This window comes from Hydra viridissima, unplaced genomic scaffold (assembly GCF_058129835.1).
Source record: "Hydra viridissima isolate aposymbiotic clone 2 unplaced genomic scaffold, HvirCarnegie_v1 scaffold_8, whole genome shotgun sequence".
NCBI lineage: Eukaryota > Metazoa > Cnidaria > Hydrozoa > Anthoathecata > Hydridae > Hydra > Hydra viridissima.
Genome location: NW_028324307.1, coordinates 3,284,303 through 3,305,406, shown reverse-complemented (window position 1 = coordinate 3,305,406; position 21,104 = coordinate 3,284,303). Strand labels below are relative to the sequence as shown.

At 24.8% G+C, this 21,104-nt stretch overlaps 1 protein-coding gene across 6 annotated transcripts; it reads left to right on the top strand.

Annotated features, from left to right (window-relative positions):
• The first annotated feature begins 1,922 nt into the window (after positions 1-1,922).
• On the top strand, positions 1,923-20,385 carry LOC145186767 (unconventional myosin-IXb-like). Of its 6 annotated transcripts, XM_090094909.1 has the most exons (43): positions 1,923-2,890; positions 3,205-3,299; positions 3,783-3,945; positions 4,419-4,519; positions 4,668-4,722; positions 4,866-4,937; positions 5,053-5,142; positions 5,241-5,309; positions 5,384-5,431; positions 5,533-5,667; positions 6,076-6,197; positions 6,280-6,421; positions 6,658-6,748; positions 7,220-7,321; positions 7,400-7,437; positions 7,523-7,548; positions 7,809-7,898; positions 8,060-8,090; positions 10,495-10,611; positions 10,789-10,869; positions 11,051-11,161; positions 11,987-12,115; positions 12,198-12,347; positions 12,449-12,639; positions 12,980-13,024; positions 13,360-13,476; positions 14,263-14,747; positions 15,034-15,125; positions 15,240-15,359; positions 15,508-15,665; positions 16,027-16,048; positions 16,786-16,836; positions 16,931-17,030; positions 17,131-17,219; positions 17,320-17,410; positions 17,795-17,875; positions 18,014-18,142; positions 18,327-18,432; positions 18,510-18,641; positions 18,767-18,887; positions 18,977-19,071; positions 19,185-19,306; positions 20,026-20,385. In XM_090094909.1, exons 1-43 carry the CDS (start codon positions 1,976-1,978, stop codon positions 20,331-20,333), a joined length of 5,628 nt encoding a protein of 1,875 aa, XP_089951035.1. In that variant the 5' UTR covers positions 1,923-1,975; the 3' UTR covers positions 20,334-20,385. The 6 variants fall into 6 exon arrangements, 5 of the variants coding, with proteins under 5 accessions (XP_089951035.1, XP_089951036.1, XP_089951040.1 ...); XM_090094910.1 differs by lacking the exon at positions 13,360-13,476; XR_016454714.1 differs by lacking the exons at positions 13,360-13,476; positions 16,027-16,048 and having other exon boundaries at positions 16,771-16,836.
• The last annotated feature ends 719 nt before the right edge of the window (positions 20,386-21,104 follow it).

Below are 21,104 nucleotides of genomic sequence, written 5' to 3'. Positions count from 1 at the left end.
ATTATATATATATATATATATATATATATATATATATATATATATATATATATATATATATATATATATATATATATATATATATATATATATATATACCTATGTTGGGATAATTTAATTTAAATGCAAGTATGCATATATATATATATATATATATATATATATATATATATGCATACTTGCATTTAAAATAAAGATAATATGAATAATAGGTATCTTCTGATAAGGTTGTTGCTAAATATAAATTAAGCCATATTTTGTGTTAATTTTATTATATTATTAACAGTATTCTTAACATTTAAAAACGTTATTGATAAATGTTATAACTACTTTCTATTTATAATTTGTGATTTAATGAAGATTAAGGTTTTATCTAGTAAGACAGCAATTTTGTGATAAAGTGAGTTGTAGCTATGAAAGCAAAGTTACTTTAAAAAAAACATTAAATTAACTACTGGTAGAGCTTTCAGTTTTTTGAAAGTTGATCATTAAATCACAAATAAAATTTAATTCATATCTTTATTATCTATTAAAATAAATTTAAAAAAAAATGTAACTAGGTCTTCTTTTAAACTTATCCAAGTTCAGTAATTACATCTCCAGTGAAAAGAATAAAATTGAAAGAAGTTTCAAGTATTAATATATAAGTTTAAAATAAAGTTATATAAAGTTATATAAAACTAAAAAATGACAAGGATTTTTAAAAATTTTTAGAAATTAATTTTAAAATTTGCATATCACTTGTTTTCAACTTAATATATACTACGAGGGTACTTGGACCTAAAATATTATATAGTATTTATATTAAATATATTGACCAATAATTGAAGTTCATTTCTAAAATTTCGTTCAAAGATTTGAAATACTTATATTTCAAAGATTCTTTGAAATACTTATATTGTATGCTATAAATATTTATTGGTAATATTTTATTTCAAGTTATATATGATTGTATGTTTATGAATGTAGAAATATGTATGTATATATATATTTATGTATGTATATATATGTATGAATGTTTATGTATGTTTATTTATGTATGAATACTTATGTATATGCATATGTATGTATATTTATACATGTATATATACATACATATATATATATATATATATATATATATATATATATATATATATATATATATATATATAGTATATATATATATGTATATATATATATATATATATGTATATGTATATGTATATATATATATATATATATATATATATATATATATATATATATATATATATATATATATATATATATATATAATATATATAAACACACACATACACACTCATATCTAGCTTGACTATTTTTAGAGTGTTTTTTTCATATTTATTTATTTATTATTAATATTTAGTTATTATATTAAAAATAATTCTGGAAAAATAAGGGAATTAAAAAAAAAAGAATTCAAAATGTAGTGAGTAGTTTATTCTCCTGAAGCATTTGTTATTTATAACATCAGGAAATCTTATCAAATATATATTGAGTTGATTATAAAAAGCTTATGAAATATAGATGAAAAAATCTGTTCTTAAAAACCATTTGACTAGTCAAACTAAATAAAAGTATTGCACCATATGTATGCACATTTAATAATAATAATAATAGTAATAATAATAAATAATAATAATAATAATAATAATAATAATAATAATAATAATAATAATAATAATAATAATAATAATAATAATAATAATAATAATAATAATAATAATTATAATTGTTATTATTATTATTATTAATAATAATACTATTACTCCTAATATCTTAATAAAAATAACAACAACAGCAATAACAGTATGTATGTATGTATGTATGTATGTATGTATGTATGTATGTATGTATGTATGTATGTATGTATGTATGTATGTATGTATGTATAAATAATTCAAAGATATTTTATTTATTTTCAGATGAAGTCACAAAAAATTTGTCTGGCTGATGTTAGTTTTAATTAATAATGCCTACAGAAAAAATACAGAAAAATGAAGCGGATGTCCAATTGTTTCCTATAAAGATTTACTTTTTAAAAGCAGAGGATGGTTCAAGTGAATCAACCATTGTCAATGTTAAAGATGATGCAACTGTTGCTGATGTCTTAGAGGCTGCTTTAGATAATTTTTCAATTCCACTATCCACTGAGGATTTTCAGTTGTGTGAAATCTTCAGTGAAGTTGGAGTATTTCCTGATGATTTTGACCTTATTATAGAAAAAGGAAGGATTCTTCTTTACTCTGAATATCCAGTAAAAACTGTTCGCAATTGGGGTAGAAATACTCTACTGAATAAGGAACTTTCCTCCGAAGTTCGAACTCCTAAAGAAGCATTAGAAAGTTATAGAATATATCTTGTTCCTAAAAAAATAGATACTAGTTTGGAAATCACTGATGTTAAAGTTAAATGGTTAGATGGCCTGAACTCTAATCCACAATCTGAAGAATGGCATTTTGATCCTTATTTTCGAGGTGTTAATGAAATTGATGATTTAGTAAATTTACCTATTTTAAATGAGAATGTAATTTTAGAAGAACTTTGTAAAAGATTTTGCTCTGGTCGTATTTACACATATATTGGTGGAATACTGATTGCTATCAATCCATTTAAGTACTTTCCAATTTATAATCCAAAGTATGTCAAGGCTTATCAGCATAAGAAACTTGGTGAACTACCTCCTCATGTATTTGCAATTGCTGACTCTGCATATGATGATATGCTTCGGGATAAACAAGATCAGTGTATCGTTATATCAGGAGAAAGTGGAAGTGGTAAGACTGAAAGCACAAAACTTATTCTTCACCATTTGACAGCATTAAGTCATAAAACAAAAGCAACACTTTTGGAGAGAACTATTTTAGCTGCTGGACCAGTATTAGAGGTTTGATGTTGTTTTTGTGGGTTGGGGTTTCAAACTACTTAAATTGATAAAAATATAAGATATGTATTTTTGAATACATAAATTAAGGCAAACAAAATCTATTGTATTGTAAATCTAGATGTATACACATTTTTTTCATGATAATAAATTTATGTTGAAATGAATTTAGCCTGAGTTTTTTTTATACTTTTTTGTTTTCAGTTTTGATTGCATAAATTTTCTTTTGATCATCTTTTTAAGTGGATGTTTTTATATTTTTTAAAAGACAGCCTATGGCTGGATGTAACTTGTTTAATGTATTTTTCAAATTCAAGGCCTTTGGCAATGCAAAAACCTGTCATAACAACAACTCCAGCCGTTTTGGTAAATTTACTCAGATAAATTACAGAGCTGATGGTGTTGTGTGTGGGTAAGTAAGGTTTACTTTTGTAATAACATAAAATGAAATAACATAAAAAGTTTTTTCCTTTTAATTTATTATTTCTTTACTGTTATTTTTAAATAAACAAAGCTTATGAAATTTATCTTATCAGTCAGTTGCAATGGTGCACCTGAAGACCCCCTTAAAAAAGAAGCGAAAAAATAATGAAGTTTTTCCAAAATTCTTTTCTCTATATAAAAAATTGTCACTGTTCAGTTTATAAAGAATAACTATTTTATTAGATAGATTATCCAGCTTGATTAGGCATTTGTAATTTAATGTATATCAGTAGCCAAGTTATCAAGACTATTACAAATAAACTAATTGTACAACTCTGTTGAAGAATAAGATTGTACATTAAGTTTAATCTTACTGAGTTGAAGTTTAAGATATTTAATTTTATCTCAGCAACTTGAAGATAAAACCAAGACACTATATTTTCTGACTGCAAAATGTTTCTTTTCTGTATAGTGCAGTGCAAAAGAAATACTTGTTAGAAAAATCACGAATTGTTTCCCAAGCAGTGAATGAACGCAACTACCATGTCTTTTACTATTTACTTGCTGGTGCATCAGAGCAAGAGAAGGAGATGTTGTATTTGCAAAGTGCACAGAATTATCACTATTTAAATCAGGTAAAATTTTTCATGTCTTGTTAGGAGGCTAAATTATTTACAGCGCTTTATCAATTGACAGAATGTTTTCTAAAAGAAAAAGTTATTTAGTAAAAAAATCAACCTTCCCTAAAAATATCCTGTTTGTGTTCAAAATTTTCCACCTGAAGTCCATTTGTTTAACTTTTTTAAACTTTTTTCATTTCTTTTTTTTTTTTTGTAAACTGAACATACTTTTGAACATTATTTTCAATGTAAATTAATCTACTAAATATTTAGCAACTAAAATGACTCTCTCTGGATGTCAAGGAGTGTTTAAAATTGGCCTTGCATTTTACCATTGTATTGGTGAGCGCAATTTACGACTCTTTTAGACCTGGCCTGTTTTATCCATGAAACTTTTCACCATCTGAAAACATTTATAATCACAAAAATAAGATAAATAAGTATTCATTACATAATACATTTATTATTTGTTATTTTACACCTTCCAGACATCATGCTATCAAATAGACAATGTTGATGAAAAGTATGAGTTTGCACGTTTGAAGCATGCCATAAAAAATCTTGGAATTAGCAATACAACACAACTCAGGTTAGTCTATGCAAAAATTTCTGCATTGAGTTTTCATTAAACTGAACTTTTTTTTCATCAAATTATTCAGTTGTAACAATATAAAAATATTTTAGGTATAATAAAAATTAAAGGTCTAAATAAGGTGTAATTTTTTAAATTTCTTTAGAATGTTTTCTGTACTATCTGCAGTTCTCCATATAGGCAACATTAGATTTAAAAAGGTTTTTACTCTATTTAACTTACTACATTTTATTTTACATATTCTGATAAATTTTGATACATGTGTTTACGTTTCTCTTTCTGATAACTTTTTTTAAAAAATGAAATACTGTGCATTAAATGACATTAAATTTTATTTTCTTAGCTTGGTCTTCATGAGGAAGCAGTTTGCATTGAAGATGAGAGTATAATTGACACAATATCTAAACTTTTACAAGTGAGTTTTAATTGAATTTTTTTTTTTTTTAGCTATAATTTAGCAGTTATTGTTATTTTTATTTTGAAAGAATGCATAAATTATGTCAGTAGTTTTTTGTTGTGATTCTTTTTAGGTTGAAAGGCAAGACTTAATCCAACCTCTTACGCTTCGCAAAACAATTACAAGAGGTGAAGAGTATATTAGATTTTACAAAATAGACGAGGTAAGCAAATTCTTTATTAACAATATTTTATTTCATTTGAATGTAAATGAAAAGCTGACAAATTATAAATAATTTTAGCATTAGATTTGTCTTACTAGGCTGCTGCTACAAGGGATGCAATGGCTAAATGTCTTTATGCTTCGTTATTTGATTGGATAGTTCTCCAGGTTTACTGCTCTTTTCAATTTTTTCTTAATTTTTATAGAAGAATTTTTTGTAAAGATTTTTTTTAAATTTTTAGACAAATCACATACTCATAAACAGACAAGGGAAGAAAAATGACAATAAGGTAATTTGTTAAATTTTTATCAAGATTGCTACTTTTTTTTTTTTTTTTTTTACATATTTTTAAAAAAAATTTGATTACACTTAAAATATTTTTTTCCATAGGCTTTCTCAATTGGTGTGTTGGACATATTTGGATTTGAAGACTTTGAACACAACAGTTTTGAACAGTTTTGTATAAACTTAGCCAATGAGAATTTGCAACACTATCTCAATCAGCACATTTTTAAACTGCGACAGGTATGAATTATAAATTGATAAACAATATATATATAAATATATATATATATATATATATATATATATATATATATATATATATATATATATATATATATATATACATATATACATAAATGATGTTTTGTAGACACATACAAGTATAGTAAAGTTCTATCATGAAATTTTGTCATTACTAAAGTTTTGAAAAAAATTTGAAAAATGAGTTTTACTGCAGTTTTTTAACTTTTTAGTTGTTTTTTTTTATGATGACCTTAATTATCTCTTAATGTAATTTAAGATAATAATCTGTCAGTCTGAATGATAATAATCTGGCTTTCATTGGAGATAAGCAAGTAAATAAGGCAGCAAGTATTACATATCATCTTTAATGTTAGGTTAAAATATTTTTTTGTTAATATTTTTTAGGATGAATATATAATGGAAGGATTATCATGGGATCATGTTGATTACATTGATAACTTAACATGTCTGAATCTAATGGTGAAAAAACCAACAGGTTTAATACATCTTTTAGATGAAGAATGCAGGTACTTTAGAATTTTTTTTTTTTAAACTAGTTTACTGTGCTTTTTATTTTGCTATATATCTGTAATTTAAATTTGTTTCTAGTTTAACAATTGGTACTGACAAAAGTCTGCTTGAAAAATTCAACAAACACCATGCAACAAATCCTTTTTATGAGATGCCACCAACAAGGGAACCAGTATTCAGTATCATCCACTATGCTGGAACTGTAAAATATAAAATTATGGTAACTACCTTTTCAAACTTATTATTTACTTTTTATTTTATGAAAAGACTAAAGATCATTCATCAAAGTGACAGAAATAATTTCTAGAAGCCTAAACTTATGAGTTGTTTACAATTTATTTATTTTTTTATATTTCCTTACAGAAAAAGATAAATTTGAAATTCCTTCAGTATGTAAAATTTAAAAATGCAAAACAGTTGGTTTCCAAATTCTAACCTCAATGGTTTTTTATTTAGCATTTCCGTGCTAAAAATCAAGATCTAATACGTAGTGACATTACCATAGCATTTAAGAGCAGCAGAATGTTGTTTATGAGAGAACTAATGGGTAAGAGATTTGCGTTAATGTCTTTTATTGCTTGAAAAAAAACTTTACATTACGTGTTGCCTTCCTTTCTATAATCTGTTATTAATAAATTAAATTATTAATAGCTATGCCTTTCAGCTTCTTGTTTATCAAATGATAACAAACAATAGGTTTGATTTTTTTTCTGTGAAAGATTTCATTCATTACAATTGTTAAATTTAAAAAAATAAATTTCAAAAATAACTGTATTTTGTAATTATATGATAATGATTTGATTTTGATTTTAAGTCTTTTTTTTTTTATTTTTCTCAACACTGTTTATAATGCTTGAACAACTTTAGTGAAGTTATATATAGGCACATTTTGTTTTTATATAAATAAATGGTTAAACTGATTTTATGAGTAAAGTGCTGTTGAATTTAAAAAGTGTTATTTACTTAAATATTATTGATAAATAGATAATTTTTATTTTAAGCATTAATTCATCATTAGGTTCTGATCCAATTGCTATCTACTATTGGTCTGTTCTTCGTCATACAATAAAGGCTGCTTTTTTTTTCAAAAGATGTGGTCAGTTGAAGTCTCAAGGACAAAGTAAGATTAATCAAGTAAATTGGTTTTAATTAAATCTAAATACAGGGCATCTGACAAATGATATGGAATTTTTTTCAGGTTTCAAATATAGTGAACTTAAACAGAAGGGAAGTTGGGTAAGTGTGATCTTTTTTCAAATCAAATGATGAATTTTCTTATGTATCTTTTTGTAAAATGTGCTTAGTCTCTGTTTATGTTTAGATCAGCGATATGACACCTCCTAATAGGTAGACATTTATTATAATTATTACCATAAACTTTAAAGAGTTAAAATTATTACTTTTTTAAAAATTAATGATTAAAATTGCAGATAACATATTTTAATATTTTATATTTTTGTTTTATTATTTAAATTTATTACATTTTAGTTTTATGAACTATAAAAAAAAAGATATATATATAAAAAAAAAAATGCAGTCAATCTTATTTTTGATCTTTTTAAATAACAAACTAATGAGCTAACAGCTCTAAATTTTTCATTAATCAGGCGAAAAATTTTGCTGAAAAAAATTTCAGAAGCAGCACCTGAGAGTGATTCTGATGCAATAATGAGAGAGGCCAACAAAGTGATGAACAGGTATTTTATTTACATGTTTTTGAGTTATTAACAAGAAAAATGATTAAAAAAAAATTAAGGATTGCAAACAGTCTTTTTTTTTTCTTATTGCTTTTTTTTTTTCAAGGATTTTAAAATAAATTCACATCAGACATAAATGATGCAATCATTTCATTTTATAGGAGAGTATTTGCAATGGCCAAGTCTTACCAGGTAGTCTTTATTGCTCATGAATGTTTCATATTGTTCTAAATATTTTTTACATTTATGTTAAAGACGTTTGCTTTATTAAATATACTCAATGAGCATGATCATTAGAAATACTCTTTAAGTATTTTATGTGCTTTATCAGAGCTAATAATTTCTTTAATTCATTATGTTGTTTGTTTTTTTTGAAGCCACACTTTTATTGGTAATCAGATTTCTTTTGATAAAAAATTGTTGCATTTAAAGTAATCAATGCTTATCTAAAACTAACTTAAATGGAAATTAAAAGGACAAACATTTTACTTGGGTTATGAAAAAAAAACAAACAAAAACAAAACAGTAAAAGTTGTGTGCACATGTTTTAGTAGAAAAATGTTTGTATTTCTTTTGCTCTGTTGTTTCCTTGTTGTGTTGTTTTAAATATCTTGTTGTTGATTTTTTGGTTTTCTCCATATGATGTTGACACAGACTTAATTTTGTTTCACATGACTCATTAATCTGTTTGTTATTTTCTTGGCGTTGCATTACTGCTTCATATGCAATGTAAATAAGTTTTGCTTCCTTCTTTTAAGTTTGGTTTTTCCATTCCAATTTAATGTTCTTTGTTATTCTTTTGTTCCGCCTTCAGATTATAGCTGTGCTCATATTTTCTTACTGAAAATTAAAAATTATTTGCTGGTTAAAGTGGAAAAATAGGAGTGCAGTTGTAGTTTTTAGAAATAGTGGAAAAGTTTCTCAATAAAGTTAAAATTTTTGGGTTTTTTTTTTTTTTTTTCTTGAAGCAGATAAACTTCTGCTAAATGAAGTTTTTTAAATAAGTTTTGACAATTAAAATACAAAAAAAAAAAAAAAAAAAAAAAAAAAAAATCCTAAAATAGTTTCTCTTTAAAAGTTGACACTGATTGTTTTTTTGCAACTCTTTGAAGATTAATTGATTACCTAAAACACAATACTTAGTGTCATTTACTATAGTGATGCTTTTTTTTTACAGTAAAAGTCAAGATAAGCATTTTTTGTGAAACATACTGCAATCTTTTGCAATCAAAATTTTACATTAGAATAATAGTCAATATTAAGGGAATATTTTGAAAAATAATACAAATGTTTTTGTTAAATGATGTTGTGAGTCTTCAATTTTGTATTTTTTTATAAAATGTTTTAAAAAGATTATCATTCTTTACCTTTTTTTTTTCTTTAATGTCGTAATTTTTATGTAATAAAAATGACTTCATCATCAATTTATTTACACTAGGCTTTTAATAGATTTATGAACTTTTGATGTTTCATGAAGGCTTTCTTTACCTTTTTATGTTCCCTGTTGTGCTAAATAGTGTTTTGAATTCTTGATGTGAATAGAGAAAAATAAACATACCTTTTTTTGTTTGAGAAATTTTAAAATGTTTTTTAATTTGCAACATTGAGTTGCAAAATGGCTGTTTAATTTATGCTATTAAATTGCAGTTTCTGTGGAGTTTTTAAATGGTTCTTCTTACGCTTTAATTCTTAATGATATTAGAAAAAATATTCCTAAATTCTTAAACTACCCAAAAATAAAGATATTGGGGGACCTTAGCAGCTGATCTTATTAATGAAAAAAAAAAAAAAAATCTCTGAAAAATGATTGATGTTGATGATATGAGTTTTGTAATCAGGTACCAAAAGCAAATAAAAGAGGAGTAATAGGGCTTGATGAGTTTTGCAGGTTAAATGGTGACTGATTCTACAAAAGTGATGAGAGGTATAATTACCCCAGTTTTTTATGGTAATCAAACTTTTTATGGACATCCAAACAGAAAAGAAACTTCAAATCATTTCTGTGATCCCTATATTTTTAATGGTGTAAAATCATCCATCTCTCAGAGACAATGCCAATATCTCCATGTAAGTAACTCAATATTTTGGTATATAAGTTTGTGCATAAAATTTAAAAAAGATTTAACTGAAGATATTTTTTCAAGACAGGTTTTGTCACATTTTGGCAGACAATTTTTTAATGAAACTCTTCTATTGAATTTAAGTGCAATAAAGCTGACTTATCAAATTTTTCAGATTTAGTAGTTTAATAACATTTTTGATAATTAATTTGCAGATAGATAGTTATATCTAGCTGTTGGAGAGTTAACATATCCTGCATATGTTCACATAATAAAAAAAAGTATATCTCTAAAGAGAAAATTAGTATAAAATAAAAAAGTTTGAAGCAAAAAATAAAGAATTTTATGATAAGACTAATTTTACAATTTATTATTATTAAATATAACTTATGTATATTGTTTGAATATAGGGTATTGGTGTAAACTACTTTTTTGGTTTATTAGAAAGAATTTAATGATTAACAAAATATAAAAAAATAATGATATGTTTCTTTGAAATTTTAAACTTTTTTTTCAATGGTTTTGAATTTCTTAAGAGTCCTTCAAAAGTTCGATCTGGTCTTGAAGTCAAACGAACAATATCTGGAGGAATGACAGAAACTTTAAGGCGTAGTAGTTCAAAAGCTCCACCAACAGTAATAGCACAATTCCAGGTAATCAGAGTTGTGTAAAATATATTTTGCAAATTAGTGAATGATCAATTTTATAATATATGCTGCAAGCAGTAAAAAAAATCATTAATTTTAAAAAACTTTTGTAATGGTATATTCTCTCAAGTGTCAATTAATCTTTTGAAACATTATAATTATAATTTTAAAAAAATTGTTTAGTCATCCCTTCAAGAACTTATGGACACTCTTAACCAGTCTCATCCACTCTTTGTTAGATGTGTTCGCTCTAATGCAAAAAAGGTAATTTAATAAATTTTTCCAAATATGTTAAATAATAATTATGATTTAATTTTACTTTTTAAAGTTTTTTCAAAGATTGTCTGTCCTATTCAAATGTTAAGCTCTGAAAATTCAAATAAACTAAAAATTGTTATTGTTAATTTTAAATAAAAATGGAAATAAAAGTTTATTTCTTTTTTAGTCCCCTCTGGAATTTGATGCAGAACTTGTGCTTAGACAACTCAGATATACTGGAATGCTCGAGACAGTGAAGATAAGACAGGCTGGCTATTCAGTACGAATCCCTTTCGAGGTATACAAATTCACTAATCTTTTTCTCATTTTCTGAGCCACACAACACTATTAAGATATGCTAAAACAGCATTTTATATTTCATATATAAACAGTTATTAAACAGTTATTATTAGTTAAGTTAACAGTTATTATTAAACAGTTAGCTGTTTACATATATATATACAGTGTATATATATATATATATATATATATATATATATATATATATATATATATATATATATATATATATATATATATATATATATCATTAATATATACATACATATAGTTATCATTAATATATACATATATTAATATATTATATTAATATATATAATAATATAATGTTAGTTATTAATATATACAGTTAGTTATTGTTAACAGTTATTATTAAACAGTTATTGTATACTATACGTATGAGTTAATTATATAAGTATATATAGTTCATACATAAGAGTATAGTTAAGCAAGGGTTTTTAAAATTTTGTATCAGATATAGACATTTTACTCTCTAAAACCAAGCAATGTTTCTTTGAACTCACATTTTGGGTAGAACTAGTTTTCTAAATGCCGATATTGTTTCTAGACCTTTCAAAAGATTAATTTTAGTAATTACTAGACAAATGAATATAAAAGGCTGTAAAATTTATGTACATATCATCAAAGTTTCATCCCAAATTCAAAAGTCAAATAAAAAATTTTTTAAACAGTTTAAAATAATTTACTTAATAAATATGTTCATGAAAAACCATTTTGAATGGTTTTGGTTTTATATAAGCTGCATTCATTGTTGTAATTTAACATAATTTACTCTATTTAACATAGTTTACTCTGTTTTAAGGAGTTTGTAAAACAATTCAAAGTCCTGTTTCCTGCTAGCACTGGTTCCTCATTTAATTGCGCTGAACTTACCCTTCTTCTTGTTAAGCTTGGTTTAAATCCAGGAGATTTTCAAATAGGTGCTACCAAGGTAAAACATGTATTTTCACTTTTTGAAAAATATTTTATTTTGTGGGGCTTTAAGTCACTAACTTTTAATTTATTTGATTAAGGTTTTCATGCGTGAAAATCAGTATCAGTTGATGCGATTTCTACTACAGAAGAAGTGTGATGACAGTGCTACAAAAATTCAAAAGTGGTATTTGGCATGTTATCAGCGCAAACTCTTTTTACAAATTGTAAAAGCTGTTGTAGAAATTCAGGTTGAAAAACTTTTTTTTTTTTTTCTAAAATAGAGTAATTTTCATGAAATTAAAAATTCAATCACAATTGGATTAGATACTAATATTCTGTTATTCATCAGAAAATGTGGCGAGGATATCAGGGCAGAAAGAGTTACAGTCAATACAAATTACGGCACATGGCAGCTCTACATATTGTTGAGTTTTGGAGGTATCACAAAATTAAAAAGCGAACTGCTAGATATTTCATGCATTATAAAAGGGCGACTGTTATTATACAGAGTGCTTGGAGAGGATATTCTGCTAGAAAAAAGTAAAGATATATATATATATTTTTTAAACTTTTAGCTTCTTTTATCTTCTACCAGGCTATTATAACAAATAAGTATGAGTTTCAATGAAGGATAAAAACAATTTTTTTTAAAAAAAGAAAGGATGTAATAAATGTATCACAAAAGTACCACTTAAATTTTATGCTGGAAACTAAACTTTGTGAACAAAACTTGTTATTTTAAAATAATGAAAATCTCCATATATGTTCTTTTAAATGACAGACCTGCTAGCAATATTTGTTGTGACAGCACCAACTGTACTTTTTTTTAGACTTTTTATTTTGTTTGTCAGTTTTTAAGAATTTTACGGTTTTATTATAGAATGAAAATCTTAATGTTAGAAGACAGAGAACGCCGTGAAATTATGTAAGTTTTTTTTGTTAAAAAATTTTTTTCTGTTTGTATTATAAGAGCAACTTTACAACTGATGAAGAAAGTTCTGAAGTTTTCATGTTAAAATAAAGCTTTTTTTATACAGTAAGACTATGATTTTTTTTTATTTTTCAAACGCATTTCACTGACTAACCTTTAGTACCTGAATTTATGGAATTTACAGAATATGTTTCTGATTTTGTAAATTTAACTATATGACAATGTAAGTTCAATCTAAAAAAGTTGAATGATGACTTTTATCTCAGCAACTCCATCCCCATTTCATGTTAACTTATTAACAATACTAATGACATTTTGTTCCTTTGCAGCAATGTTTTTGCACCATCATTGCTACCATCACCGCCTGAAGTGATTATACAAGAACCAGTTTTACCTAAACACTGTGACGGTTTGCCCTACTCTTCACATAGGATGAATAAATTGCAGTATGTAACAACCATAAAGAAGCAAATATTAAGTCAAATTTTTTGATAAGTTTATATTTCTGTGCCTATTTGCTAAATTCTGAGGTTTTATATAATTAACTAGTGAGTATCTAGTTAACTTAAGATACATAATTTAATTTGCATGTTTTATTAAAGAAAAATTAACTAAAAGCTTAAAATCTTATAAAATTTACGGCAAATGCAGAAATGTTTAATACATGTAAAACAATGCTAAACTAAAAAAAATTTGAGTTTTTTGTTTTATCAATTCTATGGTGTTAAAACTGATTTAACAAAATAAGATTTAAAATATTTTAAAAATTAAATATTTCAACTTCAAAAGAAAAAAAATTCACATAAACAACCTTAGCTTAGTCCCAATCCCAGTCCACTTTTTCATCAATTTTTAAATTAAAGTGCATAAGTTGCTTTGGAATAAAAATCAGTGAATAAAGCCTAGTTTGATCTTGTTGCTAGATATGTTCTGTGTTTTGATTTATTTGCTAATAAATGGTTTAAACCTTTAAAAAATTAAGTTCTTAAGTAATTCTTATTGAATGTACAGATATAAAAAAATTGTTCAGAGTTTAATGAGTTTAAAAAATAAACTGGCTTAAAATTTTGCTTCTTTATATTAATGCACACATCAAACTTACAAACTTATCACACTTCTTTTAAGCACTCATTACTAACACACCTATTTTTTTGCTTTAGTAGTTTTGCTTTAGTAATTGGATTATTTTCATGAGATTAACTAGAGCTTTTTTTCTATTTTTTCCCTTTAAGTGAGAAATCTGAGAACTTTATGAAAGAAGTCTTTAAGGATACCATATTTACTGATAATTCAGCTGCTGATAAAGATTCTGATGATCCTGAAAGATTTAACTTTAATGATAAGCCTGTTGAAACCTTTCACAAAGAGGATTTTGATGTAGTCAAGCCAACAGAAGTAATTAATAATCAAAATTTACCAGCTTCTAAAACAAAAATGACCCCTGTAAAATTACGGCATGATAATAGAGACTTAGATCATAACTTTAAGCAGAAGATTTTCCGTCGTTTATCATTCTCAGCAAAGGAAAAATTAAAAGTAACCCCTAAGATAGTGAAAGAAGATGGAGACCATGGTTTCGAAATTATAACAGTTCCTGTGCTTGATTTGTTAGAACCTACAAAGAAAGTTCATTCTCCTGCTGTTTCCAAGACAACATTTAGTGTATTTTTGAATACACTTCAGAGGAGAGGATCAAAGCGAGATTCAACTGCAAAAGGTAGTTAATAATGATAATCAACATTTTTAGTAATTTGCCTTTGATATTATTTTACCATCTGTGTGATGGATTAATGCAATTGCAATTTACAAAAAAGTGTTCTGTAGTATATACTTTTTGAACATTAGCCAAAAATATTTTCAGCCATTTTGTTACTGTTACTTTTATAACTAATGTACTAATGATGTAAAACATTTTGCACATTTTAAAAAATGTTTTAATTATTTTGGCATGAAAGGATTATGATCAGCTATTTTTTGTTTAAAGTAAACAACTATAAATTTAGAAAAAAACCGTCGCTCAGTTAACTTAGAAAATGAGTATGTGGTAAAAGGTGAAGCTGAGTTAGAGGTTTTCAGTGAATTCTTGATGAAAAAGGTTTAATAGATTTCTTGTTATCAATTTCATAGTTAAAAAATATGATAGGGGTTTTCTCAATTAATTATATGTAGCCATATTCAGATTTTTTTAAAGTTAATTTTTTACACAAAGGTAACTGCTATGAATAGATCTGATAACGGTAAGAGTGATTCTGAAGTGGACACTGTTTTCAAAAATGCCTTGCATAAATACCATGGCCAATTGTTGTTTACCTTTGCACATGCCATACAGGTTCATTTTAATTTATTTTTTTTTTGTTATTATTATTTGTTACCTTCTTAATATACAATTAGAATATAGACAAAACAATAATATATAAGAAGAAGGTACAAAGAAATCTTTTTGTTTGATTTACATTTGGATTGTTTTTGCTTTGTAGTCGAAGGAGGATTTTTCTTTGAATGACCATGAATTGGTTAGTAAGTTTCAACATGTTCTTGACCAAATCGTTAACCAGGATGTGAAAGTTTCTAAAGAATTTTCTGTCATGGGACGCAATCTGTTCCAGGGAATTATTGAAGAGTTTGTCAAGCAGAAGTAAATTTGTTTTGTGTGTGTTTTTTATACAAATAATGCTCTCTATATTTTATATGTTTACAAGAATAATCCTGACTTTATGTTTATAAGTTCAAGTTTTCTGTTCTACTTTTATTGATCATGCTCTTATGTTACACAACAGTATTTGTTTCAAATGTTGAACTGTTTTTTTTCTTTTTTATTTATTATTTCTTTATATAACTGTTTTTTTCCTTTATTCTTTATTATAAGTTGTTTTTGCTGGGTTTTATAACTTTATTTTAAGATAGCTTATTGTAATTTAAAGAAAATATTTATTTTTTGTACAAACTTTATTGCTTTTTATTACATTTTGCTGTACTTTATTCAATTTTATTTTTAGAGAAAAGTTGTTGTTAAAAAAGGTATTATTATTTTTATTATTGTTGTTGTTGTTGTTGTTATTATTACTGCTATTATTACTGCTATTTTTATTATTAATGTTATTATTATTATTATTATTATTATTATTATTATTATTATTATTATTATTATTATTATTATTATTATTATTATTATTATTATTGTTATTATTATTATTATTATTATATTATTATTATTATTATTATTATTATTATTATTATTATTATTATTATTATTATTATTGTTATTATTATTATTATATTATTATTATTATTATTATTATTATTATTATTATTATTATTATTATTATTATTGTTATTGTTATTATTATTATTATTATTATTATTATTATTATTATTATTATTATTATTATTATTATTATTATTATTATTATTATTATTATTATTATTATTACTATTATCATTATTATTATTGTTGTTATTATTACTATTAGTAATTATTACTAGTATCATTATTAATTACTATTATTAATTTGATGAAATTTGATTTTTAAAATTATTATTATCAATTTTAAATCATGGCTAAACCAGTTAAAGAAAAGATTATTTTAGATTTTAACTTAATTTGAGTATTGAAAAATGTTTCTACCTGTTAGGGAGTAGTACAATACTTATTACATATATTTCAGAATATTTTGTAAATTCTTGAAAATATCTTGAAAAATATATTATAAGAAATAAGTTGTTGGTAAAAAACTATGTAGAAAATTGTTTTTTAGAAGCAACGCAAACCAGTAAAAAGGAAACGGAGAAAAACTTCTGAATTTTTTGTAAGTTGAACTTTAACTGTTTGGCATGTTTATTAAAAATAAATTTCACCTTAAGAAATATTTTATTATGTTAATATTTCTATACTTAACATAGGATCATAATGGCCACCTTTATTCATGGCAAAATTTCAATATACAAACTTATTGTGAATTCTGTAATTCTTTTATTTATGAAAGAGGTTTACTCTGTCAAGGTAAATATTATATTCTTTTGTGAAGGTTATAGCTTGTTTTATACTTTTTAACACAGGCTGGTTGTCAAAGTTTTATTTTTGTTGCATTTTTGTTGTTTAGCATGCTCATTTACATGCCATAAAAAGTGTTATACCAAGTATACAAAACCATGCAAAGGCAGGCGGCCTTCAGTTTGTGGACCATCCTCTGTGAGTTTTTCTTTCAACAAGTTTAATCAACAGCTTTGTGAGTTCAAATTTTTATTTGAAGTTTATTAGGAAAATTTTTTTTTTTTTTTTCTGTATTTAGCTTTTTGGAACAGATCTTTCTGAAATTACTAGTAATAACAATCCAATACCTGAAGCAATTATAAAACTCATACAAGAAGTGGAGAAAAAAGGTTGTTATTTGTTTTAATTATAAAATGTCATAAAATGTTTGTTTGTAGTTTTATTTCTTTTTTTTTTTTTTTTTTGATTGTAAACTGTTAAATCAACATTTTTATATTAATATTAAAGATTGACATTATAGGAAAAAGCAGGTTTTTGCATATTCTATCAGTGAATCTGATAAAATTTCTGAACCAGTAGTAAATGGAGCTTTTCCTTTTCAAAAATTGAAAGTCTTTTTTGTAGGAATGATCACCACAATGTCAAAAAAGTTCCTTAAAATCTGAGCAATCTTTAAATCTAATTTAAATTTTTTTTTTTTTTAAATAATTTACTTTAATTTCTTATATCATTCTTAAGGTTCATTGCATTCTTTTATATGTTATGTTCTTTAGGTTTATATGTGGAAGGGCTGTATAGAAAGCCTGGCCTTCAAGCAGCTATCAACAGTTTAAAAAGTGTTCTAACTACTAAGGGTAAATCAGTTTTTAATTTTTTTTTCAGAATGATCCACTTACTAAGTCCATTATTTTAAGTATGTGAGCTATAATAATTTCTGCCATATTTTAGAGAAAAAATTAAAGTTTATTTATTTTACTTTTTCTTATTTTAAGATGCTGAAGATTTGATCTTTGAAGATGAGAAGCCACATACGCTAGCTTCACTTTTAAAACTCTTTTTCCGACAGTTACCAAGACCAGTAGTTTGTGAAGAATTTTACGAAGATTTCTTGCGATCAACAGGTAACATTAAGTTAAAGATTTTTTTTTTCTACCAGTTTCTTTTTTGCAATTGAACAGTTCTGTTTAATTTTTTTAAAAAGAATATTTGTTTATTTATTTTGAGAATAAACTATTATAGGATAGAGTTGTGGAGATTTGATTAAAAAAATGTAAAAGTCTAAATGGTACGAATGTTTTTTTATAGATTTGAAAAAAGCTAAAGAAACTCAAGCAACTTTGTATGAGTTGATACAAAGGTTCCCAAAGGCAAATAAAGAGCTTTTTGAAAGAATTATTATTCACTTATCAAGGTGCTGTTCATAAATGAATTGATTTTGTATTAACACATCTTTTAGTAATAGTGTTGATAAACATACTTTAAATTTAGAGTTGCAATGTATGAAGATATTAACAAGATGTCACCGAATGCTTTAGCTATAATTTGGGCTCCATGTTTAATGCGTCCTCCTCAAAATTGTGATCCCCTTGAAACACTGAAGCATCTTCCAAAACAAACAAAGTAACTTATACATATTGTGTTTCATGTTGTGCACAGAAGAAGAAATTCTAGTTTTATTGTAATTTTCACTTGTAGAAACTTTATTTTTAACCACAACTCTACTTATTAAATACATGTGTTTTTAGGTGTATTGAAATACTGATTGATGTTCAGGTAAGTACAAGACGTGTCATGTTGAATGACATTAGTGTATTACATCGAGCCACAAGTTCTGCAGAGAGGAGGCTTGAAGAAATCAAGGAAAATGTAAGAGAAATTAAATGTGATTTTTACATTTTGTTCATTTTTTTTTCTCTTTAAAATATTGCATTATGTCATTTTTTCTTTTGGTTCAGCAATTAAATGATGAAGCTACGGACGGTAGACTTCAAATAAACAATGAAGAACTTACAATGCTAGAGATCGAAATTTCTTCCATGGATGCTGAAAGGTACAATACTAAAATTGGATTCCAAAGATAAATCAGTTCTACCTTTTTTATGTAAAAGTTCTCAAAAAAATATTTATATATATATATTTTTTTCCATTTAAAAAAAATCTTAGACGAAGGTTAACAAACAATCTGGCAAATATGGAGCCAAATAAATCCCAATCGCTGAACTCTCTCGACGATTTAGAATCTGATTTTGAAGTTTTGGGCGACAGTTTAGAGGATATTTCATCAAGTAAGAGAGCTGATGTTTAATTTATATAGAAATTTAACATTTTTATTGAAATTTTTTTTATTAAGGTTATTTATTTTATATTCGTCAATGATTGCCAGTTTTATAGTTATAATGTTAATATATAAAATTATATTATATGTAGTAATATTAATGTATAGTTATATTGTTAAATTAGCTAAACAATATATATACATATACATACATATTGTATTCAATATATATACATATTGAAAATACAGCGAAGGATGACAACTTTGTTGCTACTTAAAGTTTCATACTGGCAATCATCAGCCAAAATACATAATCATTATGTATTATGATTTTCATAATCATTATGGATTATGTATTTTATATATATATATATATATATATATATATATATATATATATATATATATTTAATATATGAACTTCAATAAATACGAATTCTCTCAATACTAATTAAATAAAAAATTAGTATTGAGAGAATTCGTATTTATTGAAGTTCATATATTAAATTTATTCAACTCTCATACAAGATGTCGTCATTTAAAAATATATATATATATATATATATATATATATATATATATATATATATATATATATATATATATATATATATATATATATATATATATATATATATATATATATATATATTTGTTTGGTTACCAGCGTTAAGATATTCTGTTTGTTTAGTTTTTATCTTGCTTTTCTTGTTTTGTTTTTTTTTTAAGCTTCGTCAAATCAAAAAAAAAGGAGCAGTTTGCTTCGTTCAAAATTCATCACTGGAGTAGATTATGATTCATCATTCGATGATTTGTCATCGGAGAAATCTTCAGTTAGCAAACGTAGCTCATACAATGAAAAAGAATATAGAAAAGAAACCGAATCTAGAGCTAGTGAAAGCGACAGTAACAAAGGATTTCCCGCATCGATAAATGAACTAAAACGATCGTCTAGCAAAATAAAGACAAAATCGAAAAATAGAAGAGATTACTTTAGTAAGGGAGACGCAGAGGATTTTGTTTTTGAAAATGATTAAGTTATTTTTGTGTAATTTTTCGTACACGTGTGAATATCACAGAGGTAATGTACCGGTATTTTAATTCTTCAGTGCTGCAAATCTTATTGTAGTTACCATCTTGGTTTAGCGCGATCAAGTCAACTTAAAAATTTTAATTTTAATCGAAATGAAGCATGCTTTGAACATCTCTTTTTTTCTTTTTTCTTTACGTCATCGTTTATTGCAGCGAACGGTTTTTTATTTCCAGCATTCTTTTTTTTTTTTTCCACTTTTTTTCGCATGTGCTTCATTCGAAGTTTCCGCGCGTGAGATCTTTATCGTCACAGTTATTTTATGACGAATTTTTTTATATTAGAGGCGTCAATATCAGAAGGCGAGTTTTTAATGTAATTTATTCATTTTCATAGGCCTACTTTAAATTTTTGCGCAGCGTCGTTTTGAGACGAAGAAAAAATTAAATCTTCTCACAGTTGTGATCGAAACAATTTTAACGTAATGTACCAACATGTTATTTTTAATCAAATGTAGTATCATATTTTTATAAAAAAAAGCTGATACTTTTATCGCGCGATTTTTCTTTAAAGGAATATTTTAAATTAGCGTCACTGATTTTCTACATTTTTCTATATCCTTTGTTTGTTTGCTGTTTATAAAACAATCAAAAGTTCATTTTTCTCAGTCAAATTTTTATCACTTGAAAAAGTGAATATTAAAAAAGTGATCTGTTATCCACTTGTAAATAAAATCGTTTTTTTTTTTTTCTTTCTGTATCAAAAAGTTACTTTTTAT